This window comes from Daucus carota, chromosome 3 (assembly GCF_001625215.2).
Source record: "Daucus carota subsp. sativus chromosome 3, DH1 v3.0, whole genome shotgun sequence".
Taxonomy (NCBI): Eukaryota; Viridiplantae; Streptophyta; class Magnoliopsida; order Apiales; family Apiaceae; genus Daucus; species Daucus carota.
In genome coordinates this window covers 7165328-7189216 of record NC_030383.2, presented here as the reverse complement: position 1 = coordinate 7189216, position 23889 = coordinate 7165328, and the positions used below count along the sequence as shown (strand labels likewise).

Below are 23889 nucleotides of genomic sequence, written 5' to 3'. Positions count from 1 at the left end.
CCCTTCGACTCAGAGCATCTGCCACTGTATTGAGGGTACCAGATTTATGTTGAATAATAAAAGGAAATTTCTGTATAAAACTTACCCACCGCGCATGCATCTTATTGATAATTTTCTGGCTGTGAAGAAATTTCAAAGCTTGATGGTCCGTGAACAAAATAAATTCCCTCTGAATCAAATAGTGCTCCCACTGCCTTAGAGCTCGAAATATAGCATAGAATTCTTGATCGTAAGTACTCCATTTTTGACGCGCCTCAGACAATTTTTCACTGAAGAATGCAACTGGCCTCTTTTCTTGAGAGAGAACAGCCCCTACACCCACTGCACTAGCATCACACTCCACTTGAAAAATCTTGTCAAAATCTGGCAGAGCCAGAACAGGTGCATTACAAAGTTTCTCTTTTATCAAGGCAAAACTCCTCTCTTGTTCAAGCCCCCAATTAAATTTCCCTTTCTTCAAACATTCAGTTATAGGAGCAGTAATAGTACTGAAATCTTTAACAAATCGCCTATAGAAAGTAGCCAAACCATGAAAGCTTCGTACCTCAGTAACAGATTTAGGAGCAGGCCAGTCTAAAATAGCTCTAACTTTCTCTTCATCAGCTTGAATACCATCTTCGCCCACAATGAAACCCAAAAACAGTAACTTATTGGTGCAAAACGTACACTTCTTCAAATTAATATATAACTGATTTTCTTGCAAAACCTTTAAAACCTCTTTCAAGTGCGCCAAGTGATCCTCTTTGTTCTTACTATAAATCAGAATATCATCGAAATAGACCACCACAAAAGAACCAATGAAAGGACGAAGTACTTGATTCATCAGCCTCATGAAAGTAGAAGGGGCATTAGACATGCCAAATGGCAGCACCAACCACTCAAATAACCCATCCTTACTCTTAAAAGCTGTCTTCCACTCATCTCCGGGCCGAATACGAATCTGATGATATCCACTACGAAGATCAATCTTTGTAAAAAACTTTGAACCTGCTAACTCGTCAAGCATGTCTTCCAATCGAGGAATAGGAAAACGATACTTAATAGTTATTTTGTTGATAGCTCTACTATCGACACACATCCGCCATGTCTTATCCTTTTTAGGAACAAGAAGAACAGGAACAGCACAAGGACTCATGCTTTCACGAATGAAACCTTTCTTCAATAAATCTTCAATCTGCTCCCTCAAAATCTCATTTTCCTTGGGACTCATGCGATAGTGTGGAAGATTCGGTAAGCTAGATCCTGGAATTAGATCAATATGGTGCTGGACATCTCGCATAGGGGGCAACCCATTAGGCAACTCATCTGCAATTAGCTCTTTAAAGTTTTGTAAAATCTTGTGCACTTCTTCCGGAATAGCCTCTTTTTTTGTAGCGTTCATCAACCCTTTAATCGCTATAGGGAAGAAAACTCCTGTTTCTTTAATAGCTTCAATAAGATCATTATCATCTTTGGCCATAACAAGAAAATTAGACTTTTTCTGAACTGGACTACTATTAAAAGTCAGAACTGGAGCCATAGCAATCTTACGATCACCCCACTTAAATAACATTACATTATCACGTCCCTTGTAAGTCACATTGTTATCAAATAGCCAAGGGCGACCAAATAAAACATGACAAACATCCATATCAAGAACATCACATAGTACCTCTTCTTTGTAGTGTTTTCCAATGGATATAGGAACCTTGCATGTTAAGGACACCTGAACTTGAGAATTCTTGCTAACCCATCCGAGAGTATAAGGCTTTTCATGGATCTCTGTAGTCAACTTCAAATGATCAACTAACTTTTGCGACACCAAATTTTCAGTACTCCCATTGTCAACAATTAGATTGCACACTTTATTGTTGATTGAGCAGTGTGTCTTGAATAGGTTTTTGCGCTGACTATCTTCTTTAGAGGACAATAGCACCCTCTGAAGCACTATATTCACCTTCTCAGATGATTCTTCCTCAGCAAATTCAACTCCTTCATAATCGTCATCTTCATATCCTGCCTCATATTCCGCCTCTTCCATAAGTGCAATGGTTTTCCTACTTGGACACACATTAGATCTATGCCCTTGTCCGCCACAACGGAAGCACTTATCACCTGACGGCCTGACATATGGATTAGTCGAATGTTGCGATGGAGTCTTAGTTTGATGAGCACTATTACCAGAATTGTTAGGTACTTGACTCTTCGTGTTAGCATCTTTGTTCACCGCACCCTTTTCCTTTTCGTTCAAGCTGTCAATACTAGGTGAAAATCTTCTATTACCTGAGAAGACACGAGGGGTTTTCTCCATAAGTTCAGCTTTCAAAGCTAGATTGGAAGCTTCCGCTACAGTCCACACAGTCTGCAAACCTATCTTCTCCTGTATCGAGTTCTTTAGCCCGCTAATGTACCTTGCAACTTTTTGATTTTCAGTCTCTCCCACATCATTACGTTCAGAATAACGCAAAAACTCGGCTGTATATTCTGTCACTGTCCTTTTCCCTTGATCACATTCTATATACATCTTATACAGAATCTGTTCATAATCCTCCGGCAGAAATCTCTCTAACATTAATCGCTTCATCCGCCTCCAAGTTTTAATTGGTTCTTTCCTTTGTCTTTTTCTTTGCATGACTAGCTTATCCCACCAAACTGCAGCAGTACTCTTTAGCCTAATAGCTACCATCCTCACTTGCTTATTCTCGGGCACACTCATAACATCGAAGAAACGATCCACGTCAATCTGCCAATCCAGAAACTCCTCTACCCCCATAGTTCCATAGAATAATGGAATATCAGCCTTAACCCTGTAATCATTATTATTACGTGAATTTTCGTTTTCTGCATTACCTTCGTCCTCAACTTCTTCATCCGAACTAGAACTATCATCAAGGCCTCGGGTACTTTTAACACGTCCATCTCTTCCACCTCCACGTTGAATATTGTTATTATTCACTTGATTTGTTAACAAATCCACTCGGTCCGTCAAAGTCTTCAGGGCTGCGGTAAAAGCCGTCGTAATCCCTGCAAGATCTTCCTTGGTAACAGGTTCCCCCATAACGAATCAAGTAACAAAAGACAGGATATAACCTGGCTCTGATACCAACTGACGCAGTTCGGAAGCGTAGGAAAAACAAACGTTAATCCTAAAGAACAAGATTGATTCCGCAAGCACAAATTCAATCGATAATTCCGGAATCCACCAGAAAGATGAGAAAACTCTCTAGGTTTTGATATCAATAATAATTCATCATATCCATCATAATATGGTTTTTATAGGGATATAAAAACCCTACAAGGAAATAAAGACATGTCCTAATTAAAGCCAAATAATAATAAAGTAGGAAAATCCTAATTAAAATCAAATATTAATAAAGTAAGCATGATCATGTTGCTTTGAGCATGACCATGCAACCAAGCCCTCCATCCCTCGCCTGTGCTACTGGATGGTTTTGCCAATCTGGCATGATCATGCAAGTTTTGGCAGGTTCATGCTAAGCCTTTAGCATGATCACGCCGTCCGTAGACGCTCTTCTTTCTATCCATTGCGTCTTCTATACGTGCAGCTAATCGTCCTACATCAATGACCCCAGGTATCTCTCGGAGACATTATGTCATACTCAGGGTCAGAGCTGTTATCAGCATCATAGAATCGCGCTCCAATCACCTTGCTGTTAAACAATTTAAATTATTATTAAGCTATGCGACAAGTATCTAGTTAAATAGTCATGTTCCAGTACAAATTCTACAACCAGCTACACATCAACCTTCACATTTCTAAAAAATTGCTATCATAGTACCACAAATCACTGATCACAGTAATCCAAATCACGGGTTTATAGTTTGTATATCAATAATTGTGAAAATTTGTACATTTACAAGTATGTGCAAATGTATGATACAAGAAGGGAAGAATACTTATTGCAGGTGAAGTTGTTTCCTGTCTGACAAATTCCCTTCCATTTTGCTGGTGGAGGGCCATATCCAGTATCGATAAAACTCTTACTTTCAGGCCAAATTCCTGTCATAGATGTTGAAAATTAATATAATTGATCAAATTAATGTCCCTACTTACTTATATCAATTATTAATATAATTGATCAAACTCTTGCTAGTCAGGTTACCCGTGTCTAGCATTCCAATAATGATATCTCCTTCCTTATCTGCGACAGGATGGGATTCGGGAAAACGCAAGAAATTCCATGATCTTGTGGTGTGAAGTGGCACTACCGTGTTTGGAAACACAGAAACCACGCTCTCCATGGCTATAAACACCAAAGTAAGAAAAATGATAAATAAGAGTATTACTATTGTGAATGGCAACATTTTTGGGCGGTACTTAGGTTAACTTATCATAGCACTGAATCACCTCGAATCTTAGCCGCTTCCTTATCAGAGAGTCTAGCTACAAATCCATTAAAACTCCTCCCGTAACTGTGGACCAGTGATTCTTTTGCCAAAGCAGGACTGAAATCCGATCAATCTCAAAAGTTTAATAACGAAGCTAATCATTTTACCTCATAACTCATAACTATAGGCATTGTCTTGAGATTTCCAATAAAAATATTCAATTTTCTGGCAGCACTAAAATTTATCATCTAGACACTTTATTATATTGTGTAGTGTACACTCAGATCATTATTATGTTGTTTCAAACTTTCAATACCATAATGTAGACATCAAAAAATTATGAAATCAAGTATTGTGAGATCTCTAGTAGTTATGTAATGCAGTACTTAACCTTCCAAGGACTTGTGTGAGAATATTGTGATGCATTGATTGGACTGTCACACTCTCTCCTCCCTTTCCTTTTGGAAGATCCCCCATGTACACAATGTGAACCTGCATATTCATCACCCCGCTTAGAGATTTTCATAAATGACTAGATTATGTTATAGAATGCATAGAAGTATAGAAAAAGATTCAAAACATATATTCATAATTAACAGCATTGTCTCCCTAACACCGTATACACTAATGTCAGTAATACATGACATACCAGATATGTTTGGTTTGACGGTTCAAAGAGAAAGAAAAATGGTGTGACAAGTGACTTATAAGTTCTTTTTCTTGCATGCTACGGGGCTAGATTATTGTGTATGCTAGTGTGTGATAATTAACCAACCTTATTGTCTTCATAGCAATGGCAATCAAGCACAAGTACTGCAGCAAGACATAAAAATAGGAAAGAATTGAGCACTGGATGGGCCATCAGATAATTATATGATTTGCACTGCACTGAGTGTAGACAGTTTAATATATAAGCATAGCTTTGGTCGACTAGAACTGCTAAAAACAATGATCCTACAATGTGCTCTTGGTTTTGATGTATACATAATTTTTTTTTAAACGTGCATGTTGGTGGCTTCGCCTAGTTAAACATTGTTGACAAACCAACTATGAGTAGCAGCTAACGGAATCTAGCTATAAACCGGTGATCTTGCCAAATGAAAGCCTGCCAGTATTTTTCTGATCCGAATGAGCGGCAGGTTCATTATAAATCATTCCTATATATGATCTTTGATATTTATTGTTGTATAACCAATTTCTCATATATCACTCATATTTTTTAAATTTTTTGTTTACAACAATACTCTTAACAATCAAATTATTTAAATAGGACAATAAAATTAAGTTTATAAATTTATTTATTCAGACATTAACAAATGCTGACGAGCTCGGCCAGTCGGCCTTCGGTGCCATGCAAGTATGCAACCAAGACCTTAAAGCATGGTGAATGATCTGATGAGATAATCAGATCATGGAATCAAAACCAAAACATATTGGGGTGTATCAACCAAATTTTGCGCTAAAATATCACTCCCTGGGTACGCACGGACTTTAATGCTCTGTAGTTGTGTAATTTATTTTTAATTTTTTTTTCTGTATTAAAGTTTGGATGTTATATTTTTATTCAGAAAAAAAATCTCAAAAATAAGTTACGGAACTATGTTTTATAAGAGCATTAAAATGCGTGTCGAGCAGTTGAAAAGAAACGTATACAATTAAATGGGACAGAGGGAATATTATATAACTATGTTTTTGTTTTTTGAAATAATATATTCTATATTATATATATATCATCGAAAACCTAAAAACAACAGATAAGGTCAAAAATTAACAATTTTATACTCATAAATATTATTAAATTTATATAATTAAATTAAATTAAATTAAATTAAATATAATATCAATTATTGAAAGGAGAGCATGACGGTATTTTCATATCAAAAATATTATTGATATCAAAATATAAGAAGAATTATATATATTTTAACGTTATCAATTTATCATATCATGCTTTTCAATATTATCCGATATAAAACCCATGTAATATGAAATAGGTTCAGAGAATGGGCCAAAATACAAAGTGGATTGGGCCAGCTTCTTATAAGTTTGCTCCAAGATTTTACCACTTATATCTTTGACAGAAAAGTATAAGGTATTTACAAAAAAAAAAAAAAAAAAAAATCATTTTCAGAGTTTTTTTTTAAAATTTTACTATCTTTTGAAAATTATTACACAAATACTATTTGTAATTGTAAATACATTCATTTTAATGAAAAGTAATGAGAATAATGAAATATATATAAATTGTGTGTGATTATAGAAAATTTTTATAATCTTCATTATCCAATCATTTCATTTCGAATTATTTGAACTAAAAGTTTAACATGAAAGGAACGTGAAATGAGATGTCTTGTTTATTTACGATTTTCATCATAAAAATTTAGATGCTGAAAATGAAGGGAGAACTTGACTTGACACTTATATTTAATTATTATTTTTATAATCTTATCTTTTCTATAAATATGTTTAAATGAATTTTCATCTTATTTTTTCACAACTTTCTTCTTTATTTATAAAATATATCTATAAATTTTCATTTAATTTCTTGCTCATTCCGATCCATATCGGAAGTCGCACCACACATGGAGGTTGAGAAGAAAGGAGTTGAAAAGCACCATCCGATAAAGATGCGAAAAGGGATAAGGATTTGTAAATATGTAGGTGTGATACACGCGTTATTTATAGTATGTACATGTCCGGATGTAAAGAAAGGCAGGTCAGTTAGTTGAGTACAGGAGGTCAGCCGATGAAGCGGTCGGTCCCCCCTATCCCCCTTATGACAGCTATCACTATGCAAACGTGTCATCTTTTCTTGCCATCTCCCCTTGTGGTCCCCACCTGACCTACCCCACTATTACCACTACTCCCTCCGTCCCTATTTATCTGTCCACTTTGGAAGTAAAAATTTGTCCCTATTTATCTGTCCATTTATACTTTCAAAACTAATTTAATGATAGTTTTTCAAATATATCTTCATAATTTCAATTTTCAAGGCTTGACTTATTTAAAACTTGGTTGAATTCATGTTTTCAAGACATAAAGTAGGGGTATTCCATCATTTTCAAGATATTAATTAGAGGTATTTAATGAAAAAGTTCATACAATCAAGGACACCTTGGTATGTGTTTTTTTTTCCAAAATGGACAGATAAAAAGGGACGGAGGGAGTATTAAAGATATATGGGGTCCACAGAAAGGAGGACCCACATAATGAAGCAATATCACATGGTGGGATGTAGTGGCCCACAATTTTTTATGTGGCCCCTTGTTTATCGAATGGCCGTTGATTTATTGAATTTTATACTAGGAGGAGACTCTGGAGTCTCTTTACAATTTGGTTGAGTTTTACTTTTAGTTTGTTGTGGACCCGAGTCCCAAAATCCACTGCTATAAGAGTGGGACCACTGGGCACCGCCTTCCTTGAACCTACCTTGCTCACGTGCATAATCAAATACGCACGTGCCACATAATCCGAGGAGTCTCGCTGCCATATTTTAGTGCTCCTACGAGCTAGGAAAACCACAGCAAAAATGAGTAGGAGTAATTCGAACTACTCCCTCCGTCCCAATGAATTTTATACAGTTTCCTTTTTGGGACGTCCCATCAATTGTATACATTCCAAAAGTAGTAAACTTTTATAATATAAAAAATTATTACACCAACTACTTTCTTACACTATCTCCATTTTATAATAATATAAACATTATTACACCCACTAATTTCTTCCACTATCTCAAAACAATAATTAAATATAAATGGGTCCCACCACTATACTCATTTTTCATCAACCTTTAATCATTTCTTACACAATTTCTTGATCTCCGTGTCCCAGCTGGGACGGATGGAGTAGAATTCATATAAAGAATTTTGACTATTTAATATGGGTTTTGTATACAGACAGTGTTCTAAAAGTCGGCGATTAATCGGGATTAATCGCCGATTAATCGCTGTTCGGTCGGCCACCGTCTCGATTAAGCGTTAATCGGTGAAAAAATCGTTTTTTCTGAAAATCGGGATTAATCGGTCAAAAGTCGGGATTAATCGGAAAAAATCGGTCAAAAATCGGTGAATTTAAAAAAATTTAAAAAAAATGAAATTTTTTAAAATTTTAAATTTAATTTTAAATAAAATAAAAGGCACAGAAAGACAAAACACATAAATTTTAAATTTGTTTTTATTACGTTTCACTCTTTTAATATTAACTTCCAAACTCTAATTACTTAAATTTGCAATATATATTTCTTAGCAGATTGAATCAAATATATGAGATGACTAGGCTTGTATATGTATATAAAGGCATGTTTTGGGTTATAAAAAATCATTACTCTTTTGATTTTATATGATTATAAATTTATATATATAATTTAAAAATAATATTAAATTGATTACGATTAATGATCCGATTAATCACTCCGATTATCCGATTAATCGCTGGACGGTGCCCTCACCGACTAAGTCCGATTCCCGCTTTTTACAACACTGTATACAGATAGTATTTATTATATTAGCAATTAGCAATGTTGATATAATCTAAAATTTTATTTTTTTATTAAAGCTTTTAATTTTTTCAAGTAAATTTTTTAATTACTTTTCAATGAAAAGCTGTAACTTTACTAAAGGATTTTTATCACTTACCCGTGAAAAGTAACTGTTGTTTTGAGAACCCAACTTAAAAGACTTATTAAAAAAGTGAATAATTTCACTGTCAATGCAAAAACATTTGGTACCCTTCCCCCGAATGAGAAACACCTCTCATTGGATATTTTAACCATTTTTATTACCTGCAAAAGAAATAAAGCTTTGTAAACCAGCAAAAAGGAAAAAAAATAAAAATAAAGCTTTGTACCAAAACATGTTGCAAATTCCGTTCAATACATGATTCTCATCAAATATCATCACATCATCATAACTAGTAAACCTTCCCTTACATTGACAGAGACAGACCAGAACACTAAACAAACCTCCTCATGACCTCATCATACATCTAAAACCCTAACACGAACGCTAAAAACACAAGTAACACTGGTAATAAAACTAAGAATCAGAAGAGGGTTGTTTTTCATCAGCACTAGAAGTTGAACAGCCAGCCATAAACTGAAGCTCCCTCTTGTCATAAATCTCCATCGAACCCGCCGCCATTGTCGAACACGAAGCAGACTCCGACATCATCGCCACTGGCTGCATCGAAACATAGTCCGATACGGGCCGTCCTGTTACATTAAAAACAGGCGTTGCCCCAGCTGGGAAAGCCCACAATTGAGCCTGATTGAGCCCACCACCCATCCCTGGTGGAACCATAAAGAAGGCCCCGCCAGGAAACCCACTGGACCCCACCACCCCAGTGGGCCCCCACATCGCAGGCATAATCGGAGCCACCGGGGCAAAACTCGAGGCAATCGAAACCGAACCGTTTTCTTCACTAACATCAATAAACTCGGAATTGCACGGGCGTTTCCTCTTCTTCGCATCACCCTCAGTCGCCGGGGAAGTGGTCGGAATTTTCAACGTCCCGTTCACGTTCACCGCAATCGCCGGAATAGTACCAGTTCCGGTGGCTTTGATTATCTCCGGTTCAGCCCGTTCAAGTAACCACCTTATCGTTTCACCATCGGACTTATGACCCAGCTCTCTCGTCAACTGAAATATTCTGGCCGCACACGTCGCCGGCATGCGGATTCTCCGGCCACGACCCTCGACTTTCGTGTGCCTGTCCTTCGAAACCCTCCTCGAAGTCTGTGCCGCCACGGTTCTTTCCTGAACCGGAACAACCAGAGACCGGCCCACTTCATTCTCCGGCGGCTCTTGTTTAGGAACCGGAACCACAGCCAACGGGGACACCACCCCATCAACGGCTGAGATTGAGTACAAAGCGGGGTCCCCAATCAACGGATCAGATTGGATTTGATCGACCTCATCTTCTTCTTCTTCAACACCTTGCAAGTTCTTGTTGTGCTCAATAGATGACGAGGCCATTTGGGTTTTAAAATATATATTTTGTGTGTGTGTGTGTTTGAATTGAGATTAAAATGGTTTGAGAGATGAAATGAAGATTTAGGAACAGTGAGAGTGGGTAAGTAAGGGGCGTTAATGGAGGTAGGGGAGACCCACTTGTTTAAGAATCCTACACGGCATGGGGACCCTTCAACCCTAGAATGGATATCTATATATTTAGGAAGAGGAAGGAGATCGACGGCTGAAAACTCATCTCATCATACATGTCTCACGTGGAAGGTCCAACTCATTAACAAATCATCCTACCTTTTGAGAGACCCCAAATTTTGAATGGAAAATTAATATTTACATCCATAAATCTTGTTTTCACATATTTTAAATATATAAAAAGTAGTATTATTAATCTTGTCAAAATAAAATCAAAATTCTTAATCATTTTTATTTTCACATATTATAAAAAACGAAAACATATTGTAATATGTTGTACAAAAACATATTGTCTTTCTTCTTTCAATATAAATTTTATACAAATTTCAATATAAATATTTATTAGCTCACACAATTTTCATGATTTACGGTGTAAATTATGTTAATATTTAACATAATGAATGGAAACTTTGTAGTAGTAGTATAAAAACACATATTTCTGTGAAATGTGCATCCCTCCACAATTTCAAGAGATGGAAGAATAAAAACTGCACAAAACAAATTTGAAGTGTAATTAGAAATTACATTAAAAATCACTTAAGGCCGTTTGGTTGGGGGTAATTAACAAATGAAAAATGAAACAATAGGTTTCATTCTCTGTTTGTTTTATAAAAATCGTCATTCTCTTTCCCCTCTTTTGGTTTTAGGTTTACTCCAAATCCCTCGTAATCCATTCTCTTTCCTCTCTTTTGGTTTTAGTTTTACTCCGAATCCCTCGTAATCCATCCCCACTCTCTCTACGTATTTCTTTTCTCTTTCCCGATTCTTATTTTATTTTCATTTATAATTTATTTCAGATGTCATTAACATTAAAAATAATTGTAAAATATTTTTGAAAATCAAAAATAAATTTAAATTTAATTTTATATATTAAAAACAGTTTTAATATAAAAATTAATAATATTTTTAAATAATAAAATGTATCAAATTATGAAATATAAATGAACTATATTATTATAAACGTAAATATATCTAAATCTTTTGATATTAAAATATTTAAAAATCAAATACGGGGATAATCATATAATTTTTCATTTCATTTCTAGATCAAAATAAAACAAGTAATACAATTAAGCATCATTTTTTTTTCATTTTTTTTTTTCTGAATTTCATTCCATTTTCTGGATTCGAACCAAAAGGCCCCTCACTTCTTACTTCAGTGGGCGGGGAACTCCTAAATTGCATAATTACAAAAATTTCAGAATGAGCGGATAAAAAATCAACTTGTGTATAATATGCATTCTTTAAAATCCATCATTGTAGAGTTAATTCATAGCTGCAAGACCCTCAACTCGTTTAAGCAAATTCATGCTCAACTCATCACTTCTACTCTGATCTATGACGAAACTATAAGCAGCAAAGTTGCTGAATTTTTGGGGAAATCTGTCGGCTTTGTAGATTACGCTCGTAAACTTCTAATTCACCTGGATTCATTAAATTCATACCCTTTTAACAATTTAATTGCTTCTTATGCTAATTGTAATAAGCCAGAAACTGCAATTTTGTGTTATAAAAGGTTTTTGCAATGTGGGTTTTGTCCTGATATGTTTTCGTTTCCAGTTGTTTTGAAATCTTGTGCTAAGTGTTGTGGGATTGGTGAGGGGAAACAGATTCATGGGGTGGTGTTAAAGATGGGTTTTGGGTGTGATCTTTTTGTTCGAAATTCGATGATTCATTTTTATGGTTCTTGTGGTAAATGTGTTGATGCTGGTAAATTGTTTGATGAAATGGCTGTTAGGGATGCTGTGTCGTGGTCGGGGTTGATTTCGGGGTGTGTTAGAGCGGAATTGTATAATGAGGCTATACTGAGGTTCAAGGAAATGGATTTGAAGCCTAATGTTGCTGCTGTTATTAGTGTGGTTGTGGCCTGCGGGTTTGTTGGGAATGTGGATATGGGGAAGGGTGTACATGGTTTGATTTTGAAGCGTGCGCTTGAAAAGGATTCGGCAGTTTCTAATGCGTTGTTGAATATGTATGTTAAGTGTGAGTGTTTAGGTGATGCAAGATGGGTTTTTAGGGAGCTTGATGAAAGAGACGCTGTTTCTTGGACGTCAATGATCAGTGGATTGGTGATGTATAAATGTTCTAATGAGGCTTTGGATTTGTTCGATGACATGCTGTTGTTAGGCGTGGAACCAGACAAGTTTATTCTTACTAGCATACTGTCAGCTTGTGCAAATATTGGAGCTTTGAGTTATGGAAGATGGATCCATGATTATATTGATCGTAAAAACATCATGTGGGATGTTCATATTGGAACTTCTATGATTGATATGTATTTCAAATGTGGTTGTATAGAAATGGCTTTAAGAACCTTTGATAAGCTGTCTAGCAGGAATGTTTTGACATGGAATGCCTTGCTTGGCGGTCTAGCAATGCATGGATATGGGAGTGATGTCCTTAAACATTTTGAGCTCATGGTCAGAGCTGGGTTGAGGCCTAACAAAGTGACATTTCTTTCCATTCTAACAGCTTGTTGTCATTCTGGTATGGCAGATGAAGGTCTTTGGCACTTCTATCAAATGGAAAATTATAATATCTCTCCTGGATTAGAGCATTATGGATGTATAGTCGATTTACTTTGTAAGGCTGATCTTCTGGATGAAGCGCAAAACATTGTCAGGAGTATGCCCATGCCACCAGATGCTGCTATCTGGGGTTCTCTTCTTAGTGCCTGCAATGCCAAGGAAAATGTGGAACTCTCTCAAGATTTAGTTGACAAATTGCACCTTTTTAAGGAAAAAGATAGTGGGGTTTATGTGCTCTTGTGTAACAAATATGCCATTAATAAAAATTGGGATGACGTGACAAGGGCAAGGAGATTGATGAGGGAAAATAGTATAGAAAAATCACCCGGGTTAAGCATCATAGAGGTCAACGGTACTACTTGAAATTTACTCAAGATGCAAGCCACAATCAGCATGAGAGATATTGATATGCTGTTAAGCATCCTTCTAATTGAGTCAATTCAAGGTACAGTTTCTTTAGCCATTATTTCTACTAGTAATTGAAGTTCTTAATCCTTTGTCAAGGTGAAAGAGCATCCTTATGGCAGAATATATTCAAAAATCTGCCAGCAACAATTTAATCATACTCTCCTGAACCAATCCTAAAATGATCAGGTCGCAAGTTTAAGTAGTTGTAACAATATCATTGCACTGAAAAGAAAGTTATATTAATACTATAATTATTACTATGTTTTCACATCAGCATGAATATCTTTAATTGGAGGACACTTCTGTGAAGTTTTAGTTTAAACTCTCATTATTTTAATGTGCACAAATAGAATTTACCAATTCTGCATGCTTGGTTTTTAATTCATAATTATACTCTGGTACTAGAGGTTTCCCTTTTCTGCATATGACGTCTTTCAGAACACTTGACATAGATGATATACTAATAATCTGATACTGTCAGATCAGAGAAACCTGAAGGAGCAGTTTTACTTTTTTTGTTGTACTTGTTGGATTACAGGATGAGCATGCTAATTAATAACAGTTGAAAAAGCTCAATATTAGTTTTCCTCTCGATTTTATTAGTACAACACACTGAATTTACCTGGTGGCTTTACCTTGTGATTTTGATTGATAAACCCCTTCCTGGTGAAGTACCTTCCACAACCAGATTTTCCTTCATTAAAGCCGCTAGTCAGTCCATACAGATCAGAAATACAATACAAATTAACTTCGCAACCTCCAACTAGCTTCTACCACTGCTAATATTAGTAAAAAGGAAGTGTCATAGATAAACACTACAAAGATATGGATATCTTCCGTATCATTCTTTTGTCCAAATAAATTTGAAAGATGCAGTCCGTAGATCCTGATGCATATATCCCGTTTATGATATATACGTTTTCCTTGTGTGCTTCGTATACAATTTATCATGTCTTGTTATAAATATTGTTGTTGAAATTAGTTGATGATCTTTATCCGATCTTTTTGATTCTTGAGCACAGTTTCATGCTCACATGTAAATTTTAAAAAAATAAATTGATCTGGTATCTATTTGGTGAATGTATTTACAGGACCAATAAAAGTATAAAACCACTCCAAATACAGTAGCAACAGTTTCTCAAATTTTCATTAGAGACTTAACAAACACCAATAACTGATTCTTGTTTGCTTAAATGTTATTCTTCATAGATATCAGCTGATGTTGGATAAGGTTTGTAGTTGTGTTTGCCTCGAGACTTCTAGTGCAGACACCGAGTATGAGACAAGTATCCAACTTAATTAAGTTGACTACAATACTTACTCTCGGGATAAAGTTCCTTATAGGTAAACTCCTTTTTATAAAGTGCATGACAGAACCAAATTCCCCTAAATTACAGGAGGGACTTGCTCCATACCTATCAGAAGAAACTGAATACAAGGCTATGCATCTAGCTCGTACTAGTTTGATGAATAATTGCTTTCAGAATTTCTAACACATGATATACACAGTTCTTGAGATCCACCCTTAGACCAATATAGCCTCCACCTCTCTACAGACTCAAATTTTTTGCCATTCTATTTTTCAGGTTGTGCTCAATCGTCTGCTGGAAAGAAGAACATTAGAAACAATTGGACATCTTTTTTATCATTTGTTTTGTCCACTGCTTTATGTGAACTGTTAAACTTAAGTCTACATCCGCATATGAAACATGTGCCGTCTTCTGTGGTTTGCTTGGTCGGATACTCAGATATTCAGTTTATACTTTTAACTGGCTTAATGATCTCATCCGTTGTTTATGACATTTTTCCAATTAGCATAACATTCTTCATGATCATTGTTGAAGTAACAAAAAATATTTATAAATCTGTTTTCTTGTTGATGCATATGCATAGTTTCTGGAAAGGCTGCTTAAAAATTAACATGGAGAATATTACTGTACCTTTTTTCCCCCCTCTTTTGTAGTTCTATATCAGTTACCACTTATCTTACAATCTGTAATGAATATATATCTAAGAATTTCATTTTAAAAATTGTTGATGTTTTGATAATATATATGCTTACACTTCAACTGTTTTCTGATTCAGAGCTGTATATCTCCATCTTTCCTTCTCCACAAAGTCAGCGTCCAGGAACCGAGCAATAAAAGACCAAAGCCTGTAAGCGTCTTCGAAATTGGCAAGGAACCCAAATGCAGCTGTGACAACAGTTATTCCATTACAAGTTTTCTTGTGTTTACCTCTCTCTTTTTCTTCACATCTGCTCTCTAGGAATCTGTCCTTCTCTTCTTCGTAGTTGTCCGAAAACCAAATTTGATGTAAGAATCCATTGCTGAGAGATATATTGCTCCGGTCGGCAAGCTTTTGAACAAGAACTGGTTCAACCTTCTCACCTTTCCAGTCATATACATTAAACGCCAGAGCTGGTCCCCTGTCAAATTTGACCTTCGGCCCATAGATTCTAACCAAGGATATCTTGTTCTCGGTATGAGGATACTGGAGTTTTATTAGTGCGCTTATTAGCCAATTTATCAAGCACCTCATTCTGTTACTGATCTGGACCAGTCCCAATGAATCCACATGATCCAAGCCTCTACATTTGATTTCCAAGCACTCATTTTCACCAAGATTGGGTTTCTCCTGTACAGTGAGTAGTACTGATTTACTAACTTCTTTACTTTTTCCATTTGCATTACCACTAATCTTTGAACTTCCAATCTCAAAGAGTTTTTTAGCTTTAATTCTTGCAGGTACTTTGGTTTGAAGCGAGGTATTATCTAAGAGAGAACTGTGGTTCATCACACCAGCTTCATCTCTTCCCATTCTGGAGGCTTGTTCAAGCTCTGTATCTGTAACTGGAGAACTTGCAAAAGACCTAAATAGCATATCTGATGGTACAATATTAACCATACCTGTTGATGTGGAGTCTTCCAAGATTGGTATAATTGATTTTTTTACAAAGAGGCACCCAAATCCAGTTGGGTTTTCTCCGTAGACTTTATAGAACGAGCAAACCAGGAAATCAGGGTGAAGGAGTGAGAGGCCAAAGCTGTTCATGTCCTTTGGCCCCAATGCACAAGCATCAAGCAGGACGTGCCACCCATTTTCCTGTGCTGTCCTCATCCATTGGAATGAGTAGGTCGTTCCAGTAATTCTTGATTGAAGAGGAAAGACAAACAATCCCCTGTGTTTCTTTTTCTTCTTCTTCCCTACCAACATCTTCCTCAGTTTCTCAGAGTGAATTCTAAACCTGGGCCATTTGAATTCAGCTGAGATGACCTCTGCTCCTCTTTTCTCTGATGTATTTATCATACCTTCCACAGCCTCACTCTCATAGTCATAGACAGTGAGAAGCTTCCGACTGGCACGAAACGGATAAGACTCAGCCACAAGTTTAAAAGCTGATGATCTATTCGTTGTAAAAACCATGCAATAATCATTTTCCGAGATATTAAGGAAATTCATAATCCTTCTCTTGATAGCAGATTCCAGTTCTGAACCATCGTCACCATGAAGTAGCTGTGTCTTCAGATTCACTGACTTGTACAATGTCCTAAAGAATGGAAAATCCGAAGACTGAGGCGGCGGAGAAGAAGAAGAGCAGTCTGGAATGGTCTGTGAGTGGGAGAATAGGCCAATGCCAAGATAATCCAAGCAAACATGATTAGACTGGGAGAGATGGTTGTATTCTGTTGCTCTGATGAGGTCAACCTTGTTAGTCTCTGAAAACTGTGGAAATGCTTTCTTAAACTGAGTGAATGAATCCTTCAACGAAGGAAGAGATTCATGGTTGGTGAATTGGGCATTTGGGAAGAAGAAAGAATCAGTAGATTCTATGAAGTTGCGGCGACAGGCTGCCAAAGTACCTATGGGCTTGGGAGTGGTGGTGTCTGAAAGCTCAGGCATGTTAGAAGATGGGTTTGAGCAGCAACCTTGAACAAATGCTTGTGTTGCTTCCCTCAAGCCAGGTGAATGCAACATATTATTATCTAGGTGATTTCAGTCCTCTTGTTTGCTTAACCTTTCTTCCCTCAACAACTTTCTTGGAGGCATCCTTATTAGTTAAGAAAAAGTCAAGTGTGCACATAATGATTGCACTTGACAATTCATGTAGCTTTTTTTCCGATGTTTAACATGATTAACCTTGCTTTTAATTATATTCACTTTCAGTAAAGCAGAAAAAGAAAATCATGATCCGACCCTTACAGAGGCTATCAATTTTTCATTTTAATAGTCATATATCTTTTTTTGTTAATTCGTATTTCGGGTCAGTTTTTGTGCATCTCGACTGATCGAGAAAATATTAGGATGATCCGTGCCTTTCAGTAGAACTGAGTATTAGCTTATATTGTACAAGCCGACTTAACATATCTTCTTTCTCAATTTAATGTTGATTATAAGAATATAAATATTATTGTACACAATTTTCTCCATCGAGGTCTTTTGGTTTTGGTAAGAGTACCGAGGGCTTCGTTTTTCAAGCGAGAATTTTCTTAATGAATAATAGTTACACATCCTTGAATTTGTTTGGTTTAGAGTTTAGCGTGGAAGATAATTTTTATAGGAATTGACCAAGTATTTTTTGAGCGTGGGCCGGCATCATCATATAGCATGCTGGCTGCTTGAATTTTTTATGTTTAGAATGTACTCAATATTTCATTTCTTACCACTAGAAGATAAACTCCGGATTTTCCTCCTAATATTCTGGTCCATATATTTTAGGGGCTGGGTTGTGTGCAATACATATATATTCTAAAAATCAAAATTTTGTGGAAAATGTTTCCTGTATACATTTTAGCACATATAATCTAAGATGTCATTATGTTTTGTATTCATGTGTATTTTCATGATTATAAAGAGGGGAAGAAGATATATTATTAAAAGTTATAATTTCTCCAAATCCGACTATAATCGCTCTTGATTATGAATTATACCGACTATGTCAATGAATTTTCAAATATTTGTAGCGAAAATTTAATAGAAAAACTCTAGCCAATCCTCACTTTTATTAAAACTGAATACAGAGAGGATTCCTACTATACCGACTTGAAATGTTTTGTTATGCTCACTCTCCTTTTCACACTGATGTATTAGAGGCGATAGTAGTTAAGGATCTAAAGTAACTTAAATGTCATTTTGAGGGGTTGTTGCACCGTCTGTTTCGATGCTTATTACAAAACGAAGCCAATTCCATATGAAAGCTTTTAATTTGCAATAGGGCTATCCAGCCTACAACTTTATTTTACTACTCATATTTCTAGCCTGGGTGTTCTCCTCATCATAAAGACTTGCGAGACAACCAACACTAAGTACTTTCTTTACTTCTTTTTGACCATATTCGGTGTATTAAAAATTCTTGATTTAATTTCTAGTACTAGAATTTTCTGATTTAATATTTATTAATTTTTAAAAAAAGATTTTACTAATTTATTAATCATATTCTAATTGATTAAAAATTTTGAATTATTATATAATTTCTGATAAATATTGAATCGGTAGTTTAATCCGATTTGTTCCGATTTTCAATTTCTATAATAACTAATAAATCTAACTTTATTCAAAAAAATAAAACTAATAAGTCTAACTATCAATTTAGTTCTCCCATCTAATTTTTAATTAACAGATATTGACAACTCATGCGATGCCTTCTATTCTATATACTCCCCGTGTCCCCTTACAGTTTCCTCTTTTTGGATGTCCCTCTCATTTTTTTATATTACAAAACTTTCCTAAAATAGTTAATAGATACCACCACTTTCTCACTTTTTCTTCCTTTTCACACTACTTTTACTCTACTATCCTTTTTATATGTTAAAAATTAATAAGTCCCACTACTTCACCCATTTTTCTTTCTCTTTTCCACTACTTTATACATATTTCTTATTTCTCAATGTAAACTATTGAGGGGGACGGAGGGAGTACTTAGTAAGTAGATGTCTTTTAAATACTTTCGCAAGGATTCAAATTCATAACCTTGTGACGGAGACGAGAGTGACTTTGCCGGTAAGCGATAGCAAAATTTGTCCAATTAAAATATTTAATATATGTATTATGTATAGATGACTCAACTCAGATACTAGTGGAAAGCAGCCACGAGTCCACGACCCTGGGTTGTGAGCTCATCAAGCTCCATAATGCAGTATGTACTATGTAGTCACTAGATTTTAATTATCTCAATACAAAATGCAGCAGGTGTCACACATTGTTGATTAAATAAAGCAATACGACGGAGATTTGATCGCGTATTCGCGTGGGACATCTCTTTTATGACAGCAGAGAAAATTGTTTTGGTGCATTGTCCTGCTTTCTTTCTTTCTTGAAGGAGGATGAATTGGTGTTTAAGCTAGCAAAAGGGGAGCGATATTTATTGAAGACATGGGACCCTGCATAATTATGGTTCTAACTAGGGGTGAGCGTGGTTCGGTTCGGCTCGGTTCCGGGATAAAACCGGAACCATATATCTTCGGTTTTTAAAATCGAAAACCGCAACCGCCGGTTCGGATTCGGATTCGGTTTCGGTTTAAAAACCCCCGGTTCGGTTATAATCGGTTCGGTTTCGGTTATAAAACCGATAAATTTATAAATTAAAAATAATATACGAAGAAGACCAATTGACGCGCGCCATATAGACGTAATAATCACTGTGCACTGGTTTACTTACTAACAGACATGAAGAAGAAAATTGCAGATGATCACATAACTTTGTGGGAACTCTCATTTAGATTAGAAACACCAGGAGCAAAAATAAATATGACTTCGGATGCTAAATCAACTATTATTCGTCGCATGAGGCAAAAACTTGAATTGTTTCATTGTTAAGGCCTTGTAATTCAAACAAATTGCAACCCGAGAGCCATCATCTTGGAATCATATATGCCCCGACCCTCATTTACTTGTGATTCTTGAATATTCATTTCAATTTATTTTAAAATTCATATAAATTATATACATATATTATCTATTTATTTAATTATATAAATAATTATTCGGTTCAGTTTTTTTCAGTTCGGTTTTAACCAATAATCGAAACCGAAACCATAACATCGGTTCGGTTTTTAATTTTTCGGTTTCGGTTTCGGCTCGGTTTTTTTCGGATCGGTTTTGATCGGTTTTTACCGGTTTCGGTTCGGTTTCGGTTTTGTTTCGGTTTTTTGCTCACCCCTAGTTCTAACATACTCCCTCCATCCCTCTGAATAGTATACATTGGGACGTGAACGCGACACGAACTTTAATGATCCCGCAAAGTGTAGTTGTGCAATCTATTTTTAAAATTTTTCTTTTATAAATTAAAGTTTGGATGTTATTTTTTTATGCAGAAAAAAAAATCTCAAAAATAAGTTACGGAACTATATTTTATAAGAGTATTGAAATGCGTGTCGAACAGTTAAAAAGAAATGTATAAAATTAAATGGGACAAAGGGAGTAGTAAATAGTCCTTAAAACATTTTCAAGTATACTAAAAAAGAAAGGGTCTTTCTAGTATGTATTAACAATTACTTTTTGGTGAGGTGGAGGATTTTTAGTGGTCATGCTTTTTGTGCATGTGCAGGGGCCAATAGAAATCCTCCACCTACCCAAAAATTAGTTATTAGTGTGTGCTCATGGGCACATACTAAAAAATCCAAAAAAGAAAATGCTAGATATTTCAAAAGATGTTCTTAATAAAAATGTTTTGAAAATGACTAAAAGATGTTTTCGACGTTATTGACTAGAAATGGACTATATTAAATGTGTATAAAATTTGCTACTTCAATCATAATGATTATATTGATTGGTTATATTTTAAAAATAATAATATATTATTAATTCAAATTATTATATAAAATATATTAAAAATTTAAAAAATTCTATAACTCAGTTAATTTTATGAATTATGTTTACTTTTGTATTTGTATTTCTCTACTGACGTTTGTGCAAATTCAAAACAATGACTTTAATTATACACTTTAGGGTGCCTTGGTGTGTGATAAGTGTGCAATTTAAGTTATTTATTTGGATAATTTATACTACGGTATAAGTAAATTACGAATAACTTAAATTTATTAAAAATATAATAATATAAATAAATTTGATATGTTATTCATTTGAATGATGACATTGATTTTTACAGTAAAAAATAAATTATAAAAGATAAATTATTAAAATATTATATCATATCAAATTATGCTCTTAAGCTAATTCGAATTTATTTTTAATTTTTGATAATTCATTAAATACATTATTTTAAATTTCCGTTTAAAACGAAGGATATTGCTTTAAATCTAACTTAATATCATGGATAAATCCTCGGTTTCCCTTTTGACCACATCGATCAGGAAATAGACTTTAGGACTGATTTGTACCTCAGAACTGAAGCATTAATCAGTGAAGCAGAATACTAGCAAATACACGTTTTTGAGATAATGTGGCCCCGCCCACACCGTCCGCCCATTCAGTTAGCAACAGAGCGCCACAAATAAACAGTCCCGGAAAAAACCTTTCCTTTTGTACTAGAACTTTGCACAGAAGCTTGATTTTAAGAAGAAACATGTTGATTAATATCACAATTTAAATTTAAAGATTTACGTACCAACGTGGTGAATTTTTCAATTTTGATTAAAGTGTTGGATTATGTGAAAGCCCATAGGTATGTGACGAAAAAGGCCTTAATTTCATGTGGCAAGTAGGGCTGGTTACTTCTGATTTTTAAGTCCAGCTAAAGATTTTATCTTTGGATACACTATTGGGCAACTACAAAATAAGCAGGCTTTGATAGGACTCCAACACTTTGGTATTGGGCTGTATCCAGTTGGGGCCAATACAAATCTTTGGGCTAAATCCAAAAAGTTTGGTTATGATGTTGGGGACTGAGAGCTATTACAGAAAATAACTGGGCTAAGTCGTAGGAGTTCTGGCACTTGTAGTAAGCCCAATTGGTTCTAATCACAGCCTCACAGCCTCACAGAGTCGCAGGGGTGAAACAAGCACCATTGAGAGATGGTCATGCAATCAGAGTCTTTCCTGCTGACTTGATACCACTAGCCCACTACAATCATTCGATGATTGTTTTAGAGATTCCATCAACTAAAAATTCGTTAAACGTAATATTTGATTTAAATAATAATTAAGCTCTAGCAGGTAATCTAACAGGCTACATTAGTGACTAATAATGTCAGTGAACAAGTATGTGTAAATGTATTTCTTTGTATATTTAACATAGGCTGTACATCTATCTTTTTAACGCTATACTGTTAAATCGAAACCGAACCAAACTAAACCGCGATGGTTGTCTATCCGAAGAGCCGATAAGGGAGTTGGAATCGGGGATGATCTTGATGAGAAGTCCAGGAAAAACATCATCAGGGTCGTGAATATGTGGATTCCTCTCAACAATAAAAGAGTCTCTGCATTTGTTGCTTATAGTCTGCAGTGTTTCCCCTTGCTCCACCACATAAATCTCGTCGCAAAGACGTCGCTGATGATCGTGCTGTCGACAATCTTCTTCATCTCCCAAGAATGCATTTATAGCTTCTTGTTCTTGATCATTACTACCAGCAGAATCAATTTGTCTAACAAAAGCCAACAAGAACAAAACCACGAGAGCAATAGCACAGTACAATGACACTTCATCAGCCACAGCAATAATCAATCTTTTTTTGGACTTATAACTGAATGATGGAACTACTGTCGTCGCCATCCTATATGTTAACTGAACTAACAGAACTGAGCTAACAGCAGATAATGCTTACCGGTTACCGATATAAACACACATGATCAATAGATGATTTGTATATATAGAGAAAGTGTATATGGGGGCAGGTATTGTAGCTTTAGGGTAAGCAGCTTGGAAACTACTTGGAACAAAAGAAATTGGATTTCAACTTGTCACTCAAAATGCATGTCGATTACCACATTTTTAGTGTGACTTAAGCAGCTAAATATACCACCGGTTTCAACGTTTTAAGTGTGAACATGATTTGAACCATGCATAATGTTGCCATTCAAAGACGGCAACTTTAATATGCAGCTGAATACCTAATTAATGCTTATATTTCAAATATCCCTGCTTTAATTGTAACCTAATTAGGAATTGTCGACTAACCTATGCACTTATCTTTTATCTTCTGCTTGTCTGTCCCTTCCTTTGTCCCTTCCTTCGATCTGCATTATAAGAGGGACTATAATTTTATTAATTATTTTTTTGAAAAAAGAATTCTTAAGTTACACCTGATTCGTCCGTCGAAGCTTTTTTTATTTACGTCTTTTTGGATTTAACAACATTAATTGGCAAACTCATTCTGCATATTAGGAAGGCCCTGGTTTTCTCAAATCTTTTTATAATTTTAAAATTTTTAAACTACAATTCAAATCAAAATTTATAATTACTACTTATATATATAACTTGAATTCCAAGCTCACTTCCAAGTCAGATTTATTATTTATTCATAAAATAATATTATATATATAGTCTTAATCACTAAATAATATAT

General features: G+C 35.3%; 3 protein-coding genes across 7 annotated transcripts; 1 reads left to right on the top strand and 2 right to left on the bottom strand.

The window, feature by feature from the left end:
• Positions 1-9181: 9181 nt before the first annotated feature.
• LOC108211668 (transcription factor TCP19) lies at positions 9182-10479 on the bottom strand. Its single transcript, XM_017383326.2, has one exon. It carries the CDS (start codon positions 10299-10301, stop codon positions 9363-9365), a length of 939 nt encoding a protein of 312 aa, XP_017238815.1. The 5' UTR covers positions 10302-10479; the 3' UTR covers positions 9182-9362.
• A 1243-nt stretch (positions 10480-11722) lies between these two features.
• On the top strand, positions 11723-13040 carry LOC108212152 (pentatricopeptide repeat-containing protein At4g38010). Its single transcript, XM_017383883.1, has 2 exons — positions 11723-12907; positions 12984-13040. Exons 1-2 carry the CDS (start codon positions 11723-11725, stop codon positions 13038-13040), a joined length of 1242 nt encoding a protein of 413 aa, XP_017239372.1.
• Positions 12776-17554, bottom strand: LOC108215054 (uncharacterized). Of its 5 annotated transcripts, none has more exons than XM_017387385.2 (3): positions 15486-17553; positions 14046-14117; positions 12776-13161 (listed from the first exon to the last, which is right to left on the bottom strand). In XM_017387385.2, exons 1-3 carry the CDS (start codon positions 17399-17401, stop codon positions 13155-13157), a joined length of 1995 nt encoding a protein of 664 aa, XP_017242874.1. In that variant the 5' UTR covers positions 17402-17553; the 3' UTR covers positions 12776-13154. The 5 variants fall into 5 exon arrangements, with proteins under 5 accessions (XP_017242874.1, XP_063946517.1, XP_063946516.1 ...); XM_064090447.1 differs by having other exon boundaries at positions 12777-13161; positions 14046-14131; positions 15486-17554; XM_064090446.1 differs by having other exon boundaries at positions 12777-13161; positions 14059-14131; positions 15486-17554.
• Between the last annotated feature and the right edge of the window lie 6335 nt (positions 17555-23889).

Bases quoted from the DNA above. Each gene is read 5' to 3' on its own strand.
- LOC108211668 (XM_017383326.2), bottom strand. From the start codon at position 10,301: ATGGCCTCGTCATCTATTGAGCACAACAAGAACTTGCAAGGTGTTGAA.
- LOC108212152 (XM_017383883.1), top strand. From the start codon at position 11,723: ATGCATTCTTTAAAATCCATCATTGTAGAGTTAATTCATAGCTGCAAG. The intron at 12,908-12,983 runs GTCAGAGCTGGG...CTGGTATGGCAG, and splicing joins TTAAACATTTTGAGCTCATG to ATGAAGGTCTTTGGCACTTC.
- LOC108215054 (XM_064090446.1), bottom strand. From the start codon at position 17,401: ATGTTGCATTCACCTGGCTTGAGGGAAGCAACACAAGCATTTGTTCAA. The intron at 14,132-15,485 runs GTAAGCATATAT...TGGACTGACTAG, and splicing joins AATCAGAAAACAGTTGAAGT to CGGCTTTAATGAAGGAAAAT. The intron at 13,162-14,058 runs GTAAAGCCACCA...TTGGCATTGCAG, and splicing joins TTATCAATCAAAATCACAAG to GCACTAAGAAGAGAACCCCA.